The sequence below is a fragment of the Peromyscus californicus genome, unplaced genomic scaffold, assembly GCF_007827085.1.
Source record: "Peromyscus californicus insignis strain IS unplaced genomic scaffold, ASM782708v3 Scaffold_17__1_contigs__length_78620276, whole genome shotgun sequence".
In the NCBI taxonomy this organism is placed as follows: Eukaryota; Metazoa; Chordata; class Mammalia; order Rodentia; family Cricetidae; genus Peromyscus; species Peromyscus californicus.
In genome coordinates this window covers 59,206,995-59,226,015 of record NW_026294469.1, presented here as the reverse complement: position 1 = coordinate 59,226,015, position 19,021 = coordinate 59,206,995, and the positions used below count along the sequence as shown (strand labels likewise).

The 19,021-nt window shown below is 45.4% G+C and overlaps 1 protein-coding gene and 1 long non-coding RNA gene across 3 annotated transcripts in view; one reads left to right on the top strand and one right to left on the bottom strand.

The window, feature by feature from the left end:
- Positions 1–2,380, bottom strand: part of Mbd2 (methyl-CpG binding domain protein 2) — a 59,906-nt gene extending 57,526 nt beyond the window's left edge. Inside the window, exon 1 of one of the 2 annotated variants that reach the window (XR_008219242.1) lies at positions 1,676–2,380. Coding sequence is in view for 1 of the 2 variants with exons in the window: in XM_052742482.1 (XP_052598442.1) it covers positions 1,676–2,220 (545 nt within the window). In the remaining variant the exon portion in view is untranslated. The remainder of the gene's footprint in view (positions 1–1,675) is intronic. The other variant, XM_052742482.1, reaches the window with a different exon arrangement.
- A 127-nt stretch (positions 2,381–2,507) lies between these two features.
- The window catches only part of LOC128112954 (uncharacterized), a 34,983-nt gene continuing 18,469 nt past the window's right edge, over positions 2,508–19,021 (top strand). Inside the window, exon 1 of the long non-coding RNA XR_008219241.1 lies at positions 2,508–7,736. This is a non-coding gene — a long non-coding RNA (uncharacterized LOC128112954). The remainder of the gene's footprint in view (positions 7,737–19,021) is intronic.

The window sequence follows — 19,021 nt, the reverse complement described above, 5'->3', positions numbered from 1 at the left end:
ATACTTTAAGTTTTCTAGTCAGGCCTGGTGGGATAGAACTGTAATCCCAGCTCCATAGGGGGCTGCCCAAGGCAGCCAAGGCAAAGTCAAGTCAGGCTGGGAAACTTAGCAAGGCTCTGGTCACAAAAGTTTAAAAGGGGGGAGGGGGAGCAGGACATGACTCAGTTTATAGCATTGGCCCAGCACGTGCAAGGAATAAATTCAATTCCCAACACTGAAAATAAGTTGTCTCAAACAAAGCGAAAGAATGAGTTGGAACGCAAGGGCTGAAAAGAGTAAACTAATTATTCCTGTATCTAAGAGACCAGCAAGGATGTGTTCAGGATCCGGGGATGCTGCTGCTCAGCGGCAGAACACTTGCCTATAGATGCACCAGACCCTGGGTTTGACCAACAGCACCAAAGAGGAACGGAAAACAGTATGTTCATATTTATGGTCTCTATCAGCAGGAACTACACTCATGTATTTTGATGCGTGTGCTTGTACACAACTTTTCAACTTTTTAAACGTAAATGATGGCATATATGATTTGGAAATACTATACATAAGCATATTTCTCCCGCCCCAGTGAATGACCAATAGGAAATCTTTCACATTACTGCAGCTTCTGGATGACTAAGAACTAGTTCCCAAACACTCAGATATTTCACTGCCTGAAAACAGTTCAATCTGTCCACGAAGGGACCTCCAAACTATTCAATATAACATGTTTGTACTCTTTGAAAAATGGGATGGTGTGGAGGAACATTCAGTCAGTTTGTTTATAATCCACTGGTATCAATGGCCGATGACCCTTTCCTGAGCTTGCCATCTATCACAAACGAAGGACATGAGCAGTGTAACCGCAGTACTGCAAGATGACATCCAAGTGAGAAACCTTGAAACACTTCAGCTATCTTTCTTAACTTTACTCCTGGTTGGCACTTGGGGGAAGATAATTACTGCACGGGCTGCCTAAGTCCTGCAGCACGGGAGCACCTCTGGCCTTTCCTCACTAGATGCCAACAGCACCCTCTCCCCAGGTGAGAACCGAAAATGTCTCCAGACACTGCCACATGTTCACTGGGGGGAGCAAACGTTGGTCTGGGAGTCTGACAACTTCCGCTGTCAAAAGATGAGCATGTCCTGCCACGCCAAAGCATTCCACGCAGTTTCTGGAGTTACAAATGCCTGCTTGGTAAGTGAAACCTCCCTGGACCCTACAAAGTTAACTGGAACTTTCTCCCTGGAGATGGCTAATTCTTCCACATGTGCAAGATTAAACGCACTTCTGATGATGAATCCGGGACATGCTGGGACAGGCGCCAACAGTGACTGGGTTTTACAGTTTCGATGAATTACACCTTCTTTTAACCCTTTCATGGACTGACTAACCATCCCTCCCATTAACCCTTCGTTTGCGAACCATTTTCCCGGAAGCCCTCTAACAGAATGTGCCCTCCTCACCTTTCAGACACTTGTGCCCCTCACTTGTGGTCTAACCTCTGCCAAGGAAAGGAGGGCTTCGGCTCCCCTTCCATACCAGTTCACCTGGTCCTTGTCATATACCTTCAGGACTCTGTTCTAATCCTGCAACCCCTGCCCAGGCCAGCTCTTGGGACCCCTGACCCCTACCTGACACTGCACCCCACCCCACCCCACCCCACCCCACCCCCCCGCACCCTCAGAAAGGTACCTGAAGTAGTAGACATCGCTCTTGCCAGCACTGAGCCCTGATTTTCGGATCACTTCCTCCTTCTTCCATCCGGGGGGGAGGGCCGGGCAGTCCATCCTCTTCCCGCTTTCCGTGGCCCGGGGTCCCCTGGGCCCCGGCCCGGCGCTCCCCGACGGGAAAGGGACAGGCTCCCGCCGGGGGGCGACGCCGCCACCGCTGCCGACGCCGCAGCCGCCCGTGCCGCCGTCGCCGCCAAGGCCGCTGCCGCCACTCTGGGGACGGCCGCGGCCCCGGCCCCGGCCCCGGCCACGGCCCCGACCCCGGCCACGGCCACGGCCACGGCCACAGACGCCGCCGCCCCGGGCCGCCTGCTTCCACCGCCCCCGGCCACGGCCGCCGCCCCGAGCGCCTTCCCTGCGCACGCCGCTCACCGGGGACGGAGCGAGCGCGCTGCCCTGGCCCCCCTGCTCTATGGCGGAGTCGCCGCCAGCGCCGCTGCCGCCCGCCGCGCTCTCCCCCTCCTCCTGCTCCGGGCAGCAGCGGCCTCCCCCCGGGTGCGCGCGCATCCAGCCCCCTCCCCAGCCGGCTCTGCGCTTCTTCCGTAACCGAGCCCTTGGAATCCCGGAGACCCGCCCCGCCCGCAGCGCGGCGCGCGGGGGACGCGCGCAAGCATCATAGAGCGGGCGCGCACAGAGCGGCCCTCCCGCCCGGGGCGTGGCCCCGGCCGCGCCTCTTAGGTCCTCCAAGCTCCCGGCCCGGCCGCGTTGTCCCCGCCTCCTCGGAGCCACGCCCCCCCGGAGCCCACCTGCTCCGCCCCCGCCGCGCCCTTCCGGCCCAACCCCCCACTGGGCGCGCGGGGAGCCGAAGGTTGGTCGGGTGGAAGTCTCGCCGACAAGTGTCAAGGGTGACCCGGGCTACTTTGTTTCAAGTAAGGTTAAACTGTAGCCACCGTGTGAGGTTACCTAGGTTCGCTTCTTCAGTTCAGGAGTAAACAAACAAAACGGATCTCATTTTGTATCTCCCAACTCTGCTGTTATTTGGACGCCATAGCAGTGGTTAGCCTCCTTCCTGTCCCACCATGGTTTCCCAGGGACTTTGGATTGAAGGAAGGAAGCAGTAACCCCACGAAATGGTTGTCTGTGTCCTCCAGTGCTTGGGGTCAGGGCCACTGACTAATTCTCCTAGGACGTTTTAATTTGGAGTGTTCTCTTCAGTGGTAAGGGTTTGGCTTCTAGAGTCTCCGTAGAACGTCTGTAGTCCTTGGATTTATCTGGAATTGACCTCGTTTCAGGGGGTCTTTTCTTGATTTAAACCCCTTTGCCTCACACAAAAAATATCAGTAGCCTGTCACTTGGTAAATACATCTTTATGTATAAAGTCCAATTTAACCAACTAAACTACTCCTTCAGGAATTTGTGTGTAATTCATCTAAGTCAGCCAACTCATTATTCTGGAGTAATTTTAGAGGATAGTAGAACATTATTTAAAGAAATTGATTTAAATTTTAGAAAGTTATGTATTACTCATATTTGAGAGGTGGATCTTTCTGTGTTGTCCAGACTGGCCTTAAATTCCTGGAATCAAATGATCCTCCAGCCTCAGCCTCCCATAAAGTTGGAACTGCAGTGGCAAACGCCACTCCAGATCTGTCTTAAAGAATTTTATTTATAACTATCTACCCTTTCCAGAGATGTGCTACTGAAATCCAACACGATATACTATGAAATATTTGCAAGACTAGAATACACCATGTCAGATTGATGATAAAGTTGGGTTTCTGAACATAGAGAACCTAAAATTTAAGGACCAATTGTAACATATAGAAAAGAGTATTTAATGTAATGTGATAGAAAATTAAAACTGATTTGTCTAGCATGCAGTCACTCATACACACAAACTTGCCTTTGACTCCAATCATAAACTTCGTCTAATGTACTTGATTAGAGATAAACTACATAATAACTTCCTGTAGGAAACCTATCTATCAAGAAATGTGGCCGGCAAAGAGTTGGCTTGTCATGGAGAGATCAGTACCGGAACTGTGTGCTTTTAGGAGTCATTAGTGAAAGTGAAAATTGAAGGAGACAGTCGAGCTAGGCATACATCCCAATGGTATATTAAACAAGTGTATGTGAGGCCCTGGGTTTCACCCCCAGCACTACAAAGAAACAGGAGCAAAATCTCTTTGCAAACAATAGTGTTACCATAAATGGGGGAAATATATACTTTTGGAAACTTTGACATTTCCATTTTGTGTCTATATCATGCCTATGAATGTAGTTTAATGGAGTCAGTCACATGAATTTAAGGTTATTATTTTAGCTTCTGCCAGATTCAACTTACTAAATTCCAGTCAATATAATTTAATGTTCCTCTATTAAAAAATGCATTTAGGAATTCCAGAAGCTTTATTGTCACACGTGAGTTTTCCTACTATAACTCCATCAAGTTTTTTAAAGGTTCCCCTTAAGACTTGGGGTCTTGAGCTAGCTGGAATGTAAAGGAACACAGATCTAGAAGTGTTTCAGAACTGGGCTAATGCAGGGTTTGGGAGCTATGAAACCTTTTACAATCCATTTGGTATGATCCAGGGACCCAGTGTGGTGATATATTGTGTCCCCTAATATATTGTGCATCCTAATAAACTTAGCTGGGGTCAGAGGACAGAACAGCCACTAGATAGACATAGAGGCCAGAAAATGGTGGCACACACACCTTTAATCCTAGCATCCTTGAGGCAGAGATCCATCTGGATCTCTGTGAGTTCAAAGCCACACTGGAAACAGCCAGGCATGGTGACACACACCTTTAATCCCAGGGAGTGATGGCAAGAAGCAGAAAGGTATATAAGGCGTGAGGACCAGGAACTAGAACTTTTAGGCTTTTGAGTAGCAGTTCAGCTGAGATCCATTCGGATGAGGACATGGAGGCTTTCAGTTTGAGGAAACGAGATCAGCTGAGGAATTGGCGAGGTGAGGTTAGCTGTGGCTGGTTCTGTTTCTCTGATCTTTCAGTGTTCACCCCAATACCTGGCTCCGGGTTTGTTTTTATTAATAAGACCTTTTAGGATTCATGCTACAACCCAGGATGTTGGACACTCATATAGTGACCAAAGTAGAAGTCTCTGGGACACTGAATAGAATTCCTTATCTGTCAACCATAAAACTTAAAGATGTGGACTCTCATGGGACTGTGCAGAGCAGATTCAACTTTATTGAGAAGATTTATAGAAAAGTGATAAATTAAGTGAGAGAAATCTCCAAGAGTAGGAGGGGCTTGAAGAGAGGGGAAAAAAATCATGGAACTCCTTTGTCGAGAGGTTTTCATAGGGCCATGGCTGAGTCTGGACAAAGGCTGAAGTAATCTCTACTGAAATTGGCTAATCTGTGTTGTCATGGGCTGAAAAAATACAAGAATCACAAACTATGTGCATGCCCAGCCTGCCCAGCCAGGAAGATGTTCACGAGCTCTTCACGTGGTGCTTACTCAGTTAGAGGTGGTTGAAACTCCCCTCTATGGGTCTCTTCCTCCAACTTTGTTAGCTATTGACTGGTAACTATTAGTCATTTGGTCAGTGTTAATACCATCTGACCTTGCAGGTGTTTCCAGTGCCATTAATTCAACTAAGCTTCCTTTGTCCTCACAATGAAGTGACCAGCTTATAGTTTTACTGTGGCAGAGACTTAGCTCTATCACAGCCACCAAGCTTCAGTAGCTTTGGTCTTTCTCGTGTTCAGTTCCTCATCTATGGGGTAGTCTGAGGTCTCTGAGGTAGAAGTGTTTTTATTGGAAGCAATCCTTAAAATTTAGTCTGTTACAGTTAGCCACATAACAAGCAAGAATGTAAGAGAGATCGATGGTGGCTTTACATATGTCCCTCAAGGGTTTGAGGGATGTCTTCATTTGCTTCTATTGCTCTGATAAAGATCATGACCAAATGCAAGCTGGGAAGGAAAGGGTTTATTTGGCTTACATATTCCAAGTCACAGTCTGTTGAGGGAAACCAAGATAGGAACACCAAGGTATGAACCTTAAGGCAGAAAGTGAAACAAAGACCATGGAAGAAGCTGCTTACTGGCTTGCTCCTCACAGTTTGCTTAGCCTCTTTCTTACACAACCCAGGACCACCAACCCAGAGGTGGCATTACCCCCAATGGGCTGTGCCCTCCAAAATCAATTATTAATCAATAAAATGGCCCACAGGCTTGAATACAGGCCAGTCTGATGGGGGCATTTTCTCAGTAATGGTTCCCTCTTCTCAAATGACTCAAACTTGTATCAAGTTGACAAGGAACCAGCCAGGACAGGGTGAAGGGGGAGGGGAGACTGGTCTGCTTTCAGTGTTCCAGAACCCCTTGTCCCTCATCTGTCTAGTCTGCTTATTTCACATCCAACTATAAGACTTCCTAATAATCATCCTCAGTGTTTCAGACCTTGCCTGTTAATCTTCAATCTTCCTTCTAATCCCAGCCTCTGCTCTCAGTATAACAAGTGTGAGCACCTTGCAGTTTTCACCATGGGACCTCATCATTCACCACTAACATCCTTTACTACTATCATTTACTACCTAATACCTAATACTGCTAGCTACTGCATTAGGGTCATTAGTCCAAAGCATACGCTATTGCTTTTAAAAGATATGCTTTTAAAAATGCCATAGTTTAGGGGTAAATTATAAATTAGCCAAATACAAGGCAAAGTACTCCAAGAAGAAATCTATACCTGATTGAAAAATAAACAAAAATAAAAATGTGCACGTATAATTTTAGAGACTATTAGGAGGCGTCAAATAACTTTAACTCAAGTGAACAGAAACATAAGAGACAGATATTTAAATTGAGGGATAGTTGTGAAGTGGAGTCTAGTTTCATGAGTCTATTTTATGTCATTTCTCCTATACCATTTCTAGGCAGTAATGGACACTTTAAGTTTAAGCTGTTGTAGAAGAGGCTATAGAAAACATCGTAACTGTCATATAATCAAATGTTTATAAAAATCAATTTGAGGTCTGTTTTTAATGAAATAAAAAACGTGTTACATGTTTCTCAGGGCACTGAAATGATGTTGTGTTTTTATTTTGCCTAATTCATGTCATGGGGAGAAGTAAGCATGCTACTCATTTTTGAGAGCACACAGTTTAAAATGAATTGTATTCGTTCAGTGCACTCATCGGGTATCTGATGAGCCCTTCGCAGGTGCCAGGCAGGCCCAGGAATAGGCACTAGGGATCCAGTAGTGAAATTAAAGAAGGTGAGATTTGTGAGCTGGTGAGAGAAAAAGTTAATAATCACAATAAAGCACAGCACATGGGTAAGGGGAATACCTCATGGCAGAGTGGCACCATGTATAAAAGCCAGTGCCTTTGTGCAGGAGGAGAGGCCTGGAGTGGTAAGGATGTTTCAATGAGCAAAGTGGGGGTTACAAAGAAATGGGATGGTGGCGTCTCACACACAGGGTTTGCTAGATGAAAAGTTCTTGGAAGAAGCACATAAGATCTCTCCCGCTTTGAGTGGCAAAATTGTGCAGATGAAGAAAGCAGGAAAAGCAGGGAGGGGTTAGGTGGTCTAGCAAACCAGGCTCTGAGCTTGGGGTCAGGCGACAGGGTCTCCACTTTCGCTTGTGAGACACTGAGACATTGGGATGGCCAATCACAGGCTGGAGCTCTGTCTTGTTGAGATGTAATCTCTGATGCAATGTTACCACTCTACCCAGCATTCCTTCATCAACTCCTGTTTCCTTTCTTAGTTGTTTGAGACAGAATCTTACTACACTGTCTGGGGCTCCTGGGCTCAAGCCCTTCTGCCCTCCGAGATCTTAGGGTGGCTTGAATCGATTACAGGTGTTCAGCATTCACCCCTGCCAGGCCTGATTTCAGGTGGATCATGTGTCAGAACATTCTGGTGTTTTGCAGGCCAGATTATGGTTCAAAACCACTGTTTGGCATATCAAGTGTTGCCTTACCATCCTGAAACCTAAAGAACCGCTTTCCTTCTCCTGCAGCACATACTTTATAGACATTTGTACATCGCCCACCAGCAAATCACTTACGGATAAAGTTACAAGCAGCAGAAACATGAGAAGTGTAAGTCATTTCTTAAATGGTTTTCTGTGGCTCAAAATTTACTTCTTCTTGTTTTCACTCGCTTTTCGGATAATTAACTCTTCTTAGCTGGAACTATTCAGCACAAAATTCTCTGTAGTCATTCCAAGTGGATGGTTATTTTTTTTTTTAATCTTTATTGATACCGTGTGTACTTGAAAGTGTCATTAGGTCTTGGACATGCCTTGCCAGCAGCATTCTGTTTTCGTTAGAAATTAGGTGAACAGTGGTTGTGCCAACTCAGTGAGTCATAAGGCCTGCTAATTAGAGCTGGGGGCCGTCTCTTTGCCTGCCCTCCCACTCTTAGGGAATGTCTGACAAGTTCTGTCCTTACCCTCTGAGCTCAGGGAGGGGGCTGGCGGTCATGATATTGTCCGCACTTAACACTGATACACTCGGGCAAAAATTCGATTGTTTTCAATATTCTCCTTCTTCCTTGGTTATTTTGTTGCACCCGGAGGTACTGACGAGGGTAGCTGCTGGTCAGTGTAAAGCCGGTAGACTCAAACAGGCCCCCGCCCCTAGCAGTTAGGTTTCAACCCCTGAACTTGTTCTATTTTTTTTCATAATAAAATAGAACAACAGTGTATTTTTTAACTACTTTTTCTCTGTTGGCTTAACCTCCTCTTCACTTGGTAAACAGAAAATATCTGAAAGAGCAGATAGTCTTTCAGGGCAACAGCTGGTGTTTTAGTCCTTGCCTGTACACCTGGGAGGCAGAAAGCAGAGGTCGTTAAAACTCTATTGTTCGATGAATGGGCCAGATTTCATACTAATCTTAGGTTTATGATTTTTTCCCCCTAAAATAAACCAGCGAGATCTTTGACATTGAAAGAAAAACAAAAATCTCCAAATTTGATCACAACTTCCCAATGGTGCTGTGCTGCTTCAATAAGTGATATAAAAGGCATTTTTCCTAGTATTATGAAAAGTGCATTATCTTCTCACTATTGTAAGTACAAAAAGGTACGTGTATCTTAGGTATTGAGCAGCTTTTCTATTAATAACTTCAGACTCTTCATCCAGCCCCAGAGGAAGCTATGTTTCCCTAGTTGAAGACCTTCTTCAGTGGGAGACTTGTTGATCACAGTTGCCTGCCTCCAGGCATCTGTTATTGGCACATCTTCTGCAGAGCCTGGAAGTCTGTCCCCTGGGTGGAAGATGAAAACAACTGTGATTCAGCAACCTTTTCTGTCCCTGTCTGTGGCAGATACATTAGCTGGCGACACTGAACAGCCAGTACCAAACTCTAGCTCCCTTGCCCACCTCCATTGTAAGAACTAGAAAATGTGAACACTTTCTCACTGCAGCTCAGATGATCACCTCAGAAGAGAAGTGGGAATGCTTGTAGGAATGTGTTTACCTCTTTGTTTAATGTAAGAGAAGACATGATGGCATTACCCTCTTCCTTGTGTTACTAAAGTAACAGGCATGGTTTCTGAAAAGTGTGAAAGCCATTTTGCATCTATGAAGCAAAGGACACAAATGATAAAAGACCCCAGATTTAAGAATGGCAGAACCAAAGATGAAGAATCAGTGACATTACAAAGCTACTGAACAGAGTCAGACAACTATTATCTCCAGACTTCTTGTTACCTGAGAACCTAGGTCATATGGAGCCATGCAGCAGAACACTTTCGTTGATAACATGCAATTTCTACCCTCATTGATTGTGAAAGCCATGCTGCAATTCAGGCAGTTCTCTAGCGTGAGCCCCTGTGTCAGAGACTGCTAGATTAAAGGAGGCAGTCAGGGAAGGGAGGAGCGGGAATGGAGAAGAAGGAAGGGTGGGCAGGAATGGTTTTCTGTCACCCCGTGGCGGAAGCAAAAAATGTTCCAATGGACCATCTCTGTTTGGGTTCTAATCTCCTGGTTTGGTACATTGAAAGCTCAAGCTTCAGAGACTATGGTACTAGAAATGACCTTTGAACTTGATTATGTCACTGTCCTCTTCGCTGCCTAACAGGAGAGCCCCCGATCATTGGTTTTATAAATGAGATACACAATAGACTTTGTTTCCCAATATTCTATCCAAACATTTTTTAATGTTTTTTTGTTTTGTTTTATTTGTGTGTGTGTGTGTGTGTGTGTGTGTGTGTGTGTGTGTGTGTGTGTGTAAACAGACATTTCTTTCCTGCCTGCCTATTCCCAAATACCTGGCAGCCGCTTCCCAAATAATTGACTCCAAGGCTAAATATTACTTATGATTAGCCAATAGCTCAGGCTTCTTATTAACTAGCTCTTACATTTTAAGTTAACCCATATTCCTTATTTACGCTCTGTCACATGGCGGTACCTTTATTAGTATGGCATGTTCATCTCCTGTTCCCTCTGTGTCTGCTGGCAACTCCTGACTCTGCCCCTCTCTCCTTTCCATCATCCTTAGTTTAGTTACCTCATCTATACTTCCTGCCTGGCTACTGGCCAATCAGCATTTTATTAAACCAATTCAAGTGACAAATCTCCACAGTGTACAAGAGATTATTCCACAGCGTGTGTGTGTGTGTGTGTGCGCGCGCGCGTGTGTGTGTGTGTGTGTGCGCGTGCGCGCGCGCGCACGTTTTGCCTGCATGTATGTCTGGGTGAGGGTTTTGGGGCCCCTGGAACTGGAGTTACAGACAGCTGTGAGCAATCATATGGATGCTGGGAACTGAACTCAGGTCCTCTGGTACAGAAGTCAATGCTCTTAACTGCTGAGCCATCTCTCCAGCCCCTGAAAACATTTTTAACATAAATGTTTCTTTTCAATAATAATGCCAGTTTTTAAAACCATAACATACAATCACAATAGACCTCATAACCACTTTATTTCACTGCACAAGTTTTATCTAATTAGCAAGAAGTCACAATACTCTGATGTTGACAGAAGGAACAGATGCCAACATAACGTGAATGATAAAGTTTTGCCGTGAGTAGATCAAGTAACCCCAGAGTACACTGAACATAAACTCTACTATTATCCCACCAGACACAGGTAGCAGAAATTCCTTGTCATCTGTAGGTCAGTACCTACACTGGTGACAACTCTTGTTGGCATATAAATGATTTGGTTTCTGGTAATAGGAATCATCCATAAAAGAAAACTGGCTTAATTTGATTACTATTTCTGTGATTTTTCCTGTACTTTATATAAATTTGTTCAGCCTTTACATAAGTAATAAGAGCCATAAACATAAAAAAATAGTGTCACATACTAAACATAAGAATAATCTTTTTTTGTTTGTTTGGTTTTTGGTTTTTGTTTCGAGACTGGGTTTCTCTGTAGCTTTTGGAGCCTGTCCTGGTTCTCGAACTGTAGACCAGGCTGGCTCTGCCTCCCGAGTGCTGGGATGAAAGGCGTGCACTACCACCTCCCAGCAAGAATAATCATTTAACAGAATTAAGGAAAGGGGTCCTCAATAATTTATTTTTTCTTCTAAAATATATATTATGTATAATATATTTATAAAAAATACCTTTTTCAAATTTGAGAAAAAAGACAATTATAAATCCTTCATGTTCAGTGAGTTCTAAGAAATGGATGTCTCTATATTTTGAATTTTTTCTTTTTTTTCTCTTTTGAGATTATAATATAATGAAATCATTTCCCCTTTCCCTTTCCTCCCTCCAAACTCTCCCATATGATCTACTTGCTCTCTTTCAAATTCATGGCCTCTTTTTTTTTAAATTTTTTTCAAGTTTAACTTTGTATTGATTCTTTGTGGATTTCACATCATGCATCTCAATTCCACTCATCTTCCTGTCCCTTCTCATCCACTCTCTATCCTCCCCACGTCCCTCCCCTGGGATAAAGCAAGATAAAATTTAAAAGAAAAGAAAAGAAAAAAGTCTCATTGTGGAAGCTGTAGTGTGACACGGTAAGTCACACAGTCCTTTAGTCAAAATATTGTTACTTGGAAGTGTTCATTGCATTGAGTCTTTAGTCTAGCTTGAGGTCTCTGGTTTTTGCTACATCATCAATACTGGGCCCTTACTGAGACTCCTCTTGAATATCCTGTTGTTGTCCTGTGTCATGGAGATCCTGTAACTTTGGGTCTGCAGGACCAATCCCTTCACATGCTCCAATAGATCATAGATGGGGTGGGTGGTGGGATGGGCCAATTCATAGCTCTGGCTCTGAGTCTGGGTAGTTGCTGGGATGGTCAGCCTGCCAGCTTCCCTTCATCCTTGACACCAGGGTGTGCTCTCCAGTACTGCATCAGCTAGCTCACCCTGTGTAGTAAGCAGCAATGGGAGGGGCCAATTCTCCTACACTGCTGTCCTAAAGGTTGGCCTACCAACACCTACACACCAAGACCAGCTCTACTGTGTTTCATAGTTGAGGTGAAAGGCATGGCCATCTCTCTCGCTCTAGTGACTTCAGAGATGGATCCCCCCCGCCCCCCCGACCACAGGACTCAAGGGGCATGGGGTGAGGGATTCTCTCCTTTGCCCATACCACCATATGGTAGATGAGGAGCAAGGCTCAGTCTCTCACACTCACTTTCTTGGGGCCAGCTCACCCACGCCTCTGTCAGTGGGGTCAGCTCTACTGTGTTGCCCAGGCAAGGTACAGGGTCCAACCTCCCTAGTTCTGCAGCTGGGGATGGGCAGCAGGATCGGCTCTCTTGTCCACTGCAGATAGCGAGGGATGAGGAAGAAAGGGTATCTTTCCCTCTGCTTCACTACTACATGGCAGTCAAGGGGTGCAGGACCAGTTTTCCCACTCTCATGACCTCATAGCAGACTCACCTGTGCCCCCACCAGCAGGGTCAGCACTATTATGGTGCCCAGGTGAGGTGTAAGGCCTGCTCTCCTGAGTGCTGTAGGCAGCAAAGGGTAAGGGGGGCATCTCTCCCGCACCCACACTGCATGAAAGATGAGTAGTGGGGCTAGCTCTCCCACACTTATGCCCTTGGGGTCAGCTCCCTTGCACCATCACCAGCAGGGTCAGCTCTACTGAGTTGCCCAGGTGAGGCGCAGGATCTGCTTTCCCAAGTGCTGTAGCTGGTGAGATGCTGGGCCAGCTCACCAGTTCTCCTGACCTCAGGGCCAGCTCTCCCATCTGCCACAGGTGGTGAGGGGTGGGGGAGGGGAGGACATCTCCCCTTTGTTCCCACTACCGTATGGCAGATGAGGGAAAGGGCCAGATCTCCCATGCTCACATTCTTGGGGCCAGCTTGCTTGCCTGCATCCCTGTCAACAGGGTCAGCTCCACTATGCAGTCTAGGAGAGATGCAGGACCTGTTCTCCCTAGTGCTGCAGTTGGTGAGGGGCCAGTTCAGCTCCCCCACCTGCCACAGGTGGTGAGGGGGTGCAGGGGAGGGTATGTTTCTCTCACCCTCACCACCACATGGCAGATGGGAGGGGGATGAAGGGAGGTGGGAGGGGGCCTCCCACTCTCATGCCCTCAGGGCCAGCTCGCCCCCACCCCTACCAACAGGGTCAGCTTTGTCATGCTGCCCGGGTGAGGTGCAGGACCCACTCCCTCCCTCCAGTGCTGCAGCCCTGAGGGGTAGGACCAGTTCTCCCTAGTGTCGCAGCCAGTGAGGGGTAGATCCAACTCTGTGCAGCCCTATCCTCTCAGCCTTAAGTGGGAACAGGAACCAAGGACATTAACACAGACCAAGACTGCAACAGGGTCACAGGTGCAGACATGGCCCTTGGCTGCAGCTTAGGCCTGAACAGCACCATGGCCCTGGGTGGCAAGTAGGGCACCCACCTCAGCCTTCTCCTCACCGCCTTCACCTCTTTAGATCTGCTTCTCTTCACAGGACATAAGCCATTCTCCCTCTCTATCTGTCTTCCATACTCCACCATATATTTGCTTACCATAAAAGAGTCCATCAGGCACTGAGTGGGTCCGCGTTTTCTCTTCCAGGCCCAGACCAGAGAGCCCCAGACCGGCATGTAGATCTTTGTCTCCCATTCATTCTTATTGGTGCTGTACAGGTTCCCATCTTCTCTTCCAGGTGACAGTATGCAGCTTCCAACCAAAGTCTTTTACCCAGACATCTGGTCTGGCAATGTGATTCTGCTGAGAGAACATAATGGTGCCCAACATTACCTCATGGGTGAATTCTTCCCACTCCAAGTCTGGGGACCTGGGGCAGAGCTATGCTGGTCCTGCAGCGCCTGCCAGGCCTAGAAACGCCAAGTGGTCCATGGCCTGTATTCTTTCATTGTTTATTAAAACAAATTCTTTATTGTTTATTAAACAATTGTTATTCTTTAATTATATATATATAAAATCATAATATTATGTGTGTGTATACACACATATGCGTACACATTCCTAAATACATAAATACAACCTCCTAATCTGTATGGCTTTACTTGTATGCACATGTTTTCAGGGCTGGCCATTTGGTATTACATATCCAACTGGTGTGCTCTTCCCTGGGGAAGGTGGTTTTTCCCATTCTCAGCGTTTCTCAGTTGCCTGTGCTTCTTTGTGTAGGACTGAGGCTCCATAAGATTTTCCCCATCCAAGTTCCTTTGTCTAATGGTATTGTCCATGTTCGGATCATGTTTAGGCAGCATGTCGGTGAGACTTCGTGGGTGTAGCGGCTGACATTCCTAAGAGACACAACCTCACAGCAAAATCCCTGGCTGTCTGGCTCTTAGAATCTTTACTCCCTGTCTTCTATTGTGACTCCTGAGTCTCACGAGTAGGAGTTGTGTTGGAGATGTATCAGCTGGGATTAGGCTCCCAATCCTATATTTTGACTTCTGCTTTAACTGTTTTTATTCTTTTATTTCCTTCTCTTCCATATTGCTCCAACTAGTGCTTTGAGTACAGTATTGAAAAGGAATGTGGATAGTGAACAGCCCTGTCTCATTCTTGATTTTAGTAGAATTGCTGCAAGTGTTTTTTCCACTTAGGATGATGTACACTGTGAGTTTCTCATGTATAACTCTATGATGTTGAGTTATGTTCCCTCTTGTCCTACTTTCTCTAGGACTTTCATGATAGCATGTTGGATTTTGTCAAAGGCTTTTCATCACCTATTGAGATGATCATGTGATGTTTGTCTTTAAGTCAATATATGTGTTTTTTTAAAATTTGGTTTCCAAGACGTATTTTGACACCTCTTTTCTCTATCATTGTTTCCCAGTGGTCTTTGAGTACCTTATTTCTGGGATAGTTCATCAGATGAGGATGTACTCCTAAGCTCAGCTCTTTCTGTAGATGTCTCTGCTCACTCCACACGTTTTCCTTGGTGATGTCACTGTGTGGTGGTTTGAATGAAAAGGGCTCGTGTGAACTCGCATGTTTGAATATTTGGTCCCCAGCTGGAAGAACTTTCTGGGAAGGATTATGACGTATGGTCTTGCTGGAGATATGCCACAGTGGGTGGGCTTTGAGGTCTTTTTTTTTTTTTAGCTGATTATTATTTTTAAGATACTATCAATGGATTCCCCATGATACTTGGGGTCTTAAAAGAGTATTCTAGTCCCAATGTGCCCTCTCTCGCTTCCACTTTCAATTCAAGATGTGAGCTCTCAGCTGCTGCTCCAGCCACCAGGTGCCTTCTACATCCACTCCACCATCATGGATTCTAATCCTCTAAAACCACAAGCCCCAAATAAACTCTTCCTTTTATAAGTTGCTTTGGTCATGGTGTTTTAGCCGAGCAATAGAAAAGTAACTAATGCACACCTCACTAAATTAGGCAGGAAGTGGTTCAGGCCTTCTGATAACCTCAAGAATTAGGCAGCACTGGTTAGATGAGCCTACTCTGGGTTCCTTATAGCAGTGTTTGACTCACACTCAGTGAGTACCACTGAAGCCTCCAAGGAATGCTCGGACCCCAGACACCCATCGATCCATCCTGAATCATAAATATGATTAAGAATTAAGAAAATGACATCCAAAACATGTTCCTTTTCTTAAAGTAAGTCAGAAGGTCAGCTGTAAGACAGTGTGGGAGCTACACAGGCTGGCTACTGAATTGCAAAACTTAATGGATTAATTTACTTGATTAGGACTCCACTGTCTACAGTCCCCAGAAATCCACAAAGATACCTCCACAATAGACTACTGGCAATGGTCGAGAGAAAGACCAAACTGACCTACTCTGGTGATCAGATGGCCAAACGCCCTAACTGTCGTGGTAGAACTCTCATCCAATGACTGATGGAAACAGATGCAGAGATCCATGGCCAGGCCCCAGGTGGAGCTCCAGAAGTCCAATAGTGGAGAAAGAGAAGGGATTGTATGAGCCAGAGTTGCTGAGACCATGATTGGAAAAAGCACAGGGACAAATAGCTAAACTAGTGGAAACACATGATCTATGAACCAATAGCTGAGGAGCCCCCAACTGGATCGGGCCCTCTGGATAAGTGAGACAGTCGATTAGCTTGAACTGTTTAGGAGGCCCCCAGGCAGTGGGACTGAGACCTGTCCTTAGTGCATGAGCTGGCTTTTTGGAGCCTGGAGCCTATGCTGGGACACTTTGCTCAGCCTGGGTGAAGGGAGGAGGGGACTGGACCTGCCTGGACTGAATCTACCAGACTGAACTGAATCCCCAGGGGAGTCCTTGCCCTGGAGGAGATGGGAATGGGGGGTGAATTGGTGTGGGGGGGGGCTGGAGGAGGGAGGACAGGGGAATCCCTGGCTGATATGTAAAATTCAATTATAAAATTAAAAAAACAAACAAACAAACAAACAAATATTATGACAATGTGAAATTGTTCATTGTCAAAAATGAATAAATAAATGTTTTAGGGCTGGTGAGATGGCTCAGTGGGTAGAGATGCTTGCTGACAAGTCTAAGGACCCAAGTTCAAGCCCCGGGGCCCACATGGTGGAAGAACAGAACCAGCTCCCAAAAGTTGTCTTCTGACACACACACACACACACACGCACACGCACACGCACACGCACACGCACACGCACACGCCAAATAAAATGTAATGAAAAGAAGACATTCCATTTTAGACTATATGATATTAAGCCCTTCAAGTCAGCAGACCAGCTTTTAACTGGGAAGCTGGACTAGAGAGTCATGGACCACATTTGGGGGAAGTAGAAAGAGAGCAAATGGCACACTGACTTCCAGGAAGATTTAGCTAAATAAAAAGGGTTGGCTTTCTATTTTGGTGATGCTGGGGGAAATCATATCAAAAAGCCCTGAGAGGTTTTAGGGGGAAATCCATGATAATTACAAAGAACACTAGGAAAAAAAAAATAAAGACCATCATTAACTTCAGGGAGAAGGAAAATAACTATAATCATGGTCATAATTTTAGAGTATTTTACAATACATGGTAATATTCGAATGTTTTAACCAAAGAAGGAGGAAGGTGAACTTAGAGCAAAGAGCCAGCTGAAGAAGCAGGCATTGCTGCCCCTAAAGAGTGGGGCACAGGGTTGGGCCAGGAACCATATATTTTCCTTAGACTCGGTGAAGCATTTAATTTGTTAAAAGCACGTGCACCTAGCATTTTCACTAAACATATGACAATTGGGTGGTATGTGTGGGGACACCTGCCTAATATCTGAGAATGCAGGAGGGGAAGGCAGGAAGGGCCGAGAGGACGAGGATTCAAGATCTGCCTCAGATACAGAAAGAGCGAGAGAAAGGAAGAGGGGGCGGGATGGGGTCGTAATGTGACTTGACTTGTAGTACTCTCATTCACAACCTCACACAACCTCATGAAATGAAAAATAATTGCCATTTCCCCAAGTGCTTATTATGTGACAGTCCTTGGATTGGATGCTTTTCATACGTTGTATTTAATTCTCACCACATGTACAGAAGACCTTGTTATCCTCAGGTTACAGATACAGACAAGGAGGTAACCAGATGTTAAATCACCCAGGAGAGACCACACAACTGGTAATAACAAAGCTGGAGAGAAGCAGCCTAGATCCATCTGGTTTTGAAACCTGAGCCCTTTGGATTACTCATTCTCATGAAATACAGCCTTCCTTTGTTTATATGTAATTTTATGTTTTGCACATGTTAACGGCTTATTCCCTGTGTGGGCTCTGTGAACTTGTTAGGTCCTGATTTCAGCATTTTTGGCTTGGGACTTACAACATCCTTTGAGTCCCTAATGTGTAATTTTAAAGGGCTGTAGTTTCAGAAATAATGCTCAGCCATAACTCTGATCTGCAGAAGTTTCTTGCTTGTTTGTTTTGTTTTTTTTGGTTGTTGTTCATTTGTTTGTTTTCTTAGTACTGGCTGTTTGCTGGTGTTTGACAAGTTTGATAGCATGGTGTTTGGGGGAGGAAAAACCATGCTTATAGGCTCCATGTTAAAAGATCAGATAGTTGCCGGGCGGTGGTGGCGCACGCCTTTAATCCCAGCACTCGGGAGGCAGAGGCAGGTGGATCTTTGTGAATTCAAGGCCAGCCTGGTCTCCAAAGCGAGTTCCAGGAAAGGCGCAAAGCCTCACAGAGAAACCCTGTCTCGAAACAAACCAAAAAAAAAAAAAAAAAAAAAGATCCCGTAGCAAACCTGCCACCCCTAAAGGAGGCAAAGCTTGCTCATTCAGACCCTCATTCATCCTCCCTGAACCCATTCTTCCCGTAGCTCATCAGGGAGTAGCTATGACAACACGGGGAAGTCATGAGGATAACAATGAGTGAAAAGATTAATGTTCACACATTTTATGGGAAACATTTTTAAAGACACATATAAACAGAAGTGTTTCCCAAATACATCTAAACATGCAGTTTTTCTATAGCAAGTGCATATATGAAAAGTACTTTTGTCTATCTAACAATAAGAATAGGGTAAGTCATGATTTAAAATAAATAAGATGAGCCTGGTATCACAGCTCTGTGAACTTAACTGCTCAGGAGGCTTCAGCCTGAGACTGAAGGAGACTGCAAGTTCAAGGACAGCCTGCGCTGTTTAGTGAGACCCTCTCACAAACAGAAGTAGAAAGAAGGCTGGAATATGAACCAGTAGTATAGCGCTTACCTAACATGCCCATGTCCCTAGCTTCAATCCCCAGTACAAGAAAGAAAAAAAGAACACTGACATTTTTAAACATATAAACTTAAAAAATGTTTTTCAAACTATTTATGATAAATTCAGGTGTACTAAGAATAATCTACCTTTTGATTACCTTAAAGCCAACTATTCAGGGACCTTAACTCTATCTGTGAAAATACATACAACTGTCTTAGCTTGTATAATCATAGCGGCAACCTAGCAACTGTCTAGCGGCCTGGCAGCTGCCTGGCTGACCCCAGGCATGTCCCTCTCTTTCTTCCTCGTTCTCTCCTCTCTTCTTCTTCTTCTCCTGCATATTCCCTCTGCCTGCCAGCC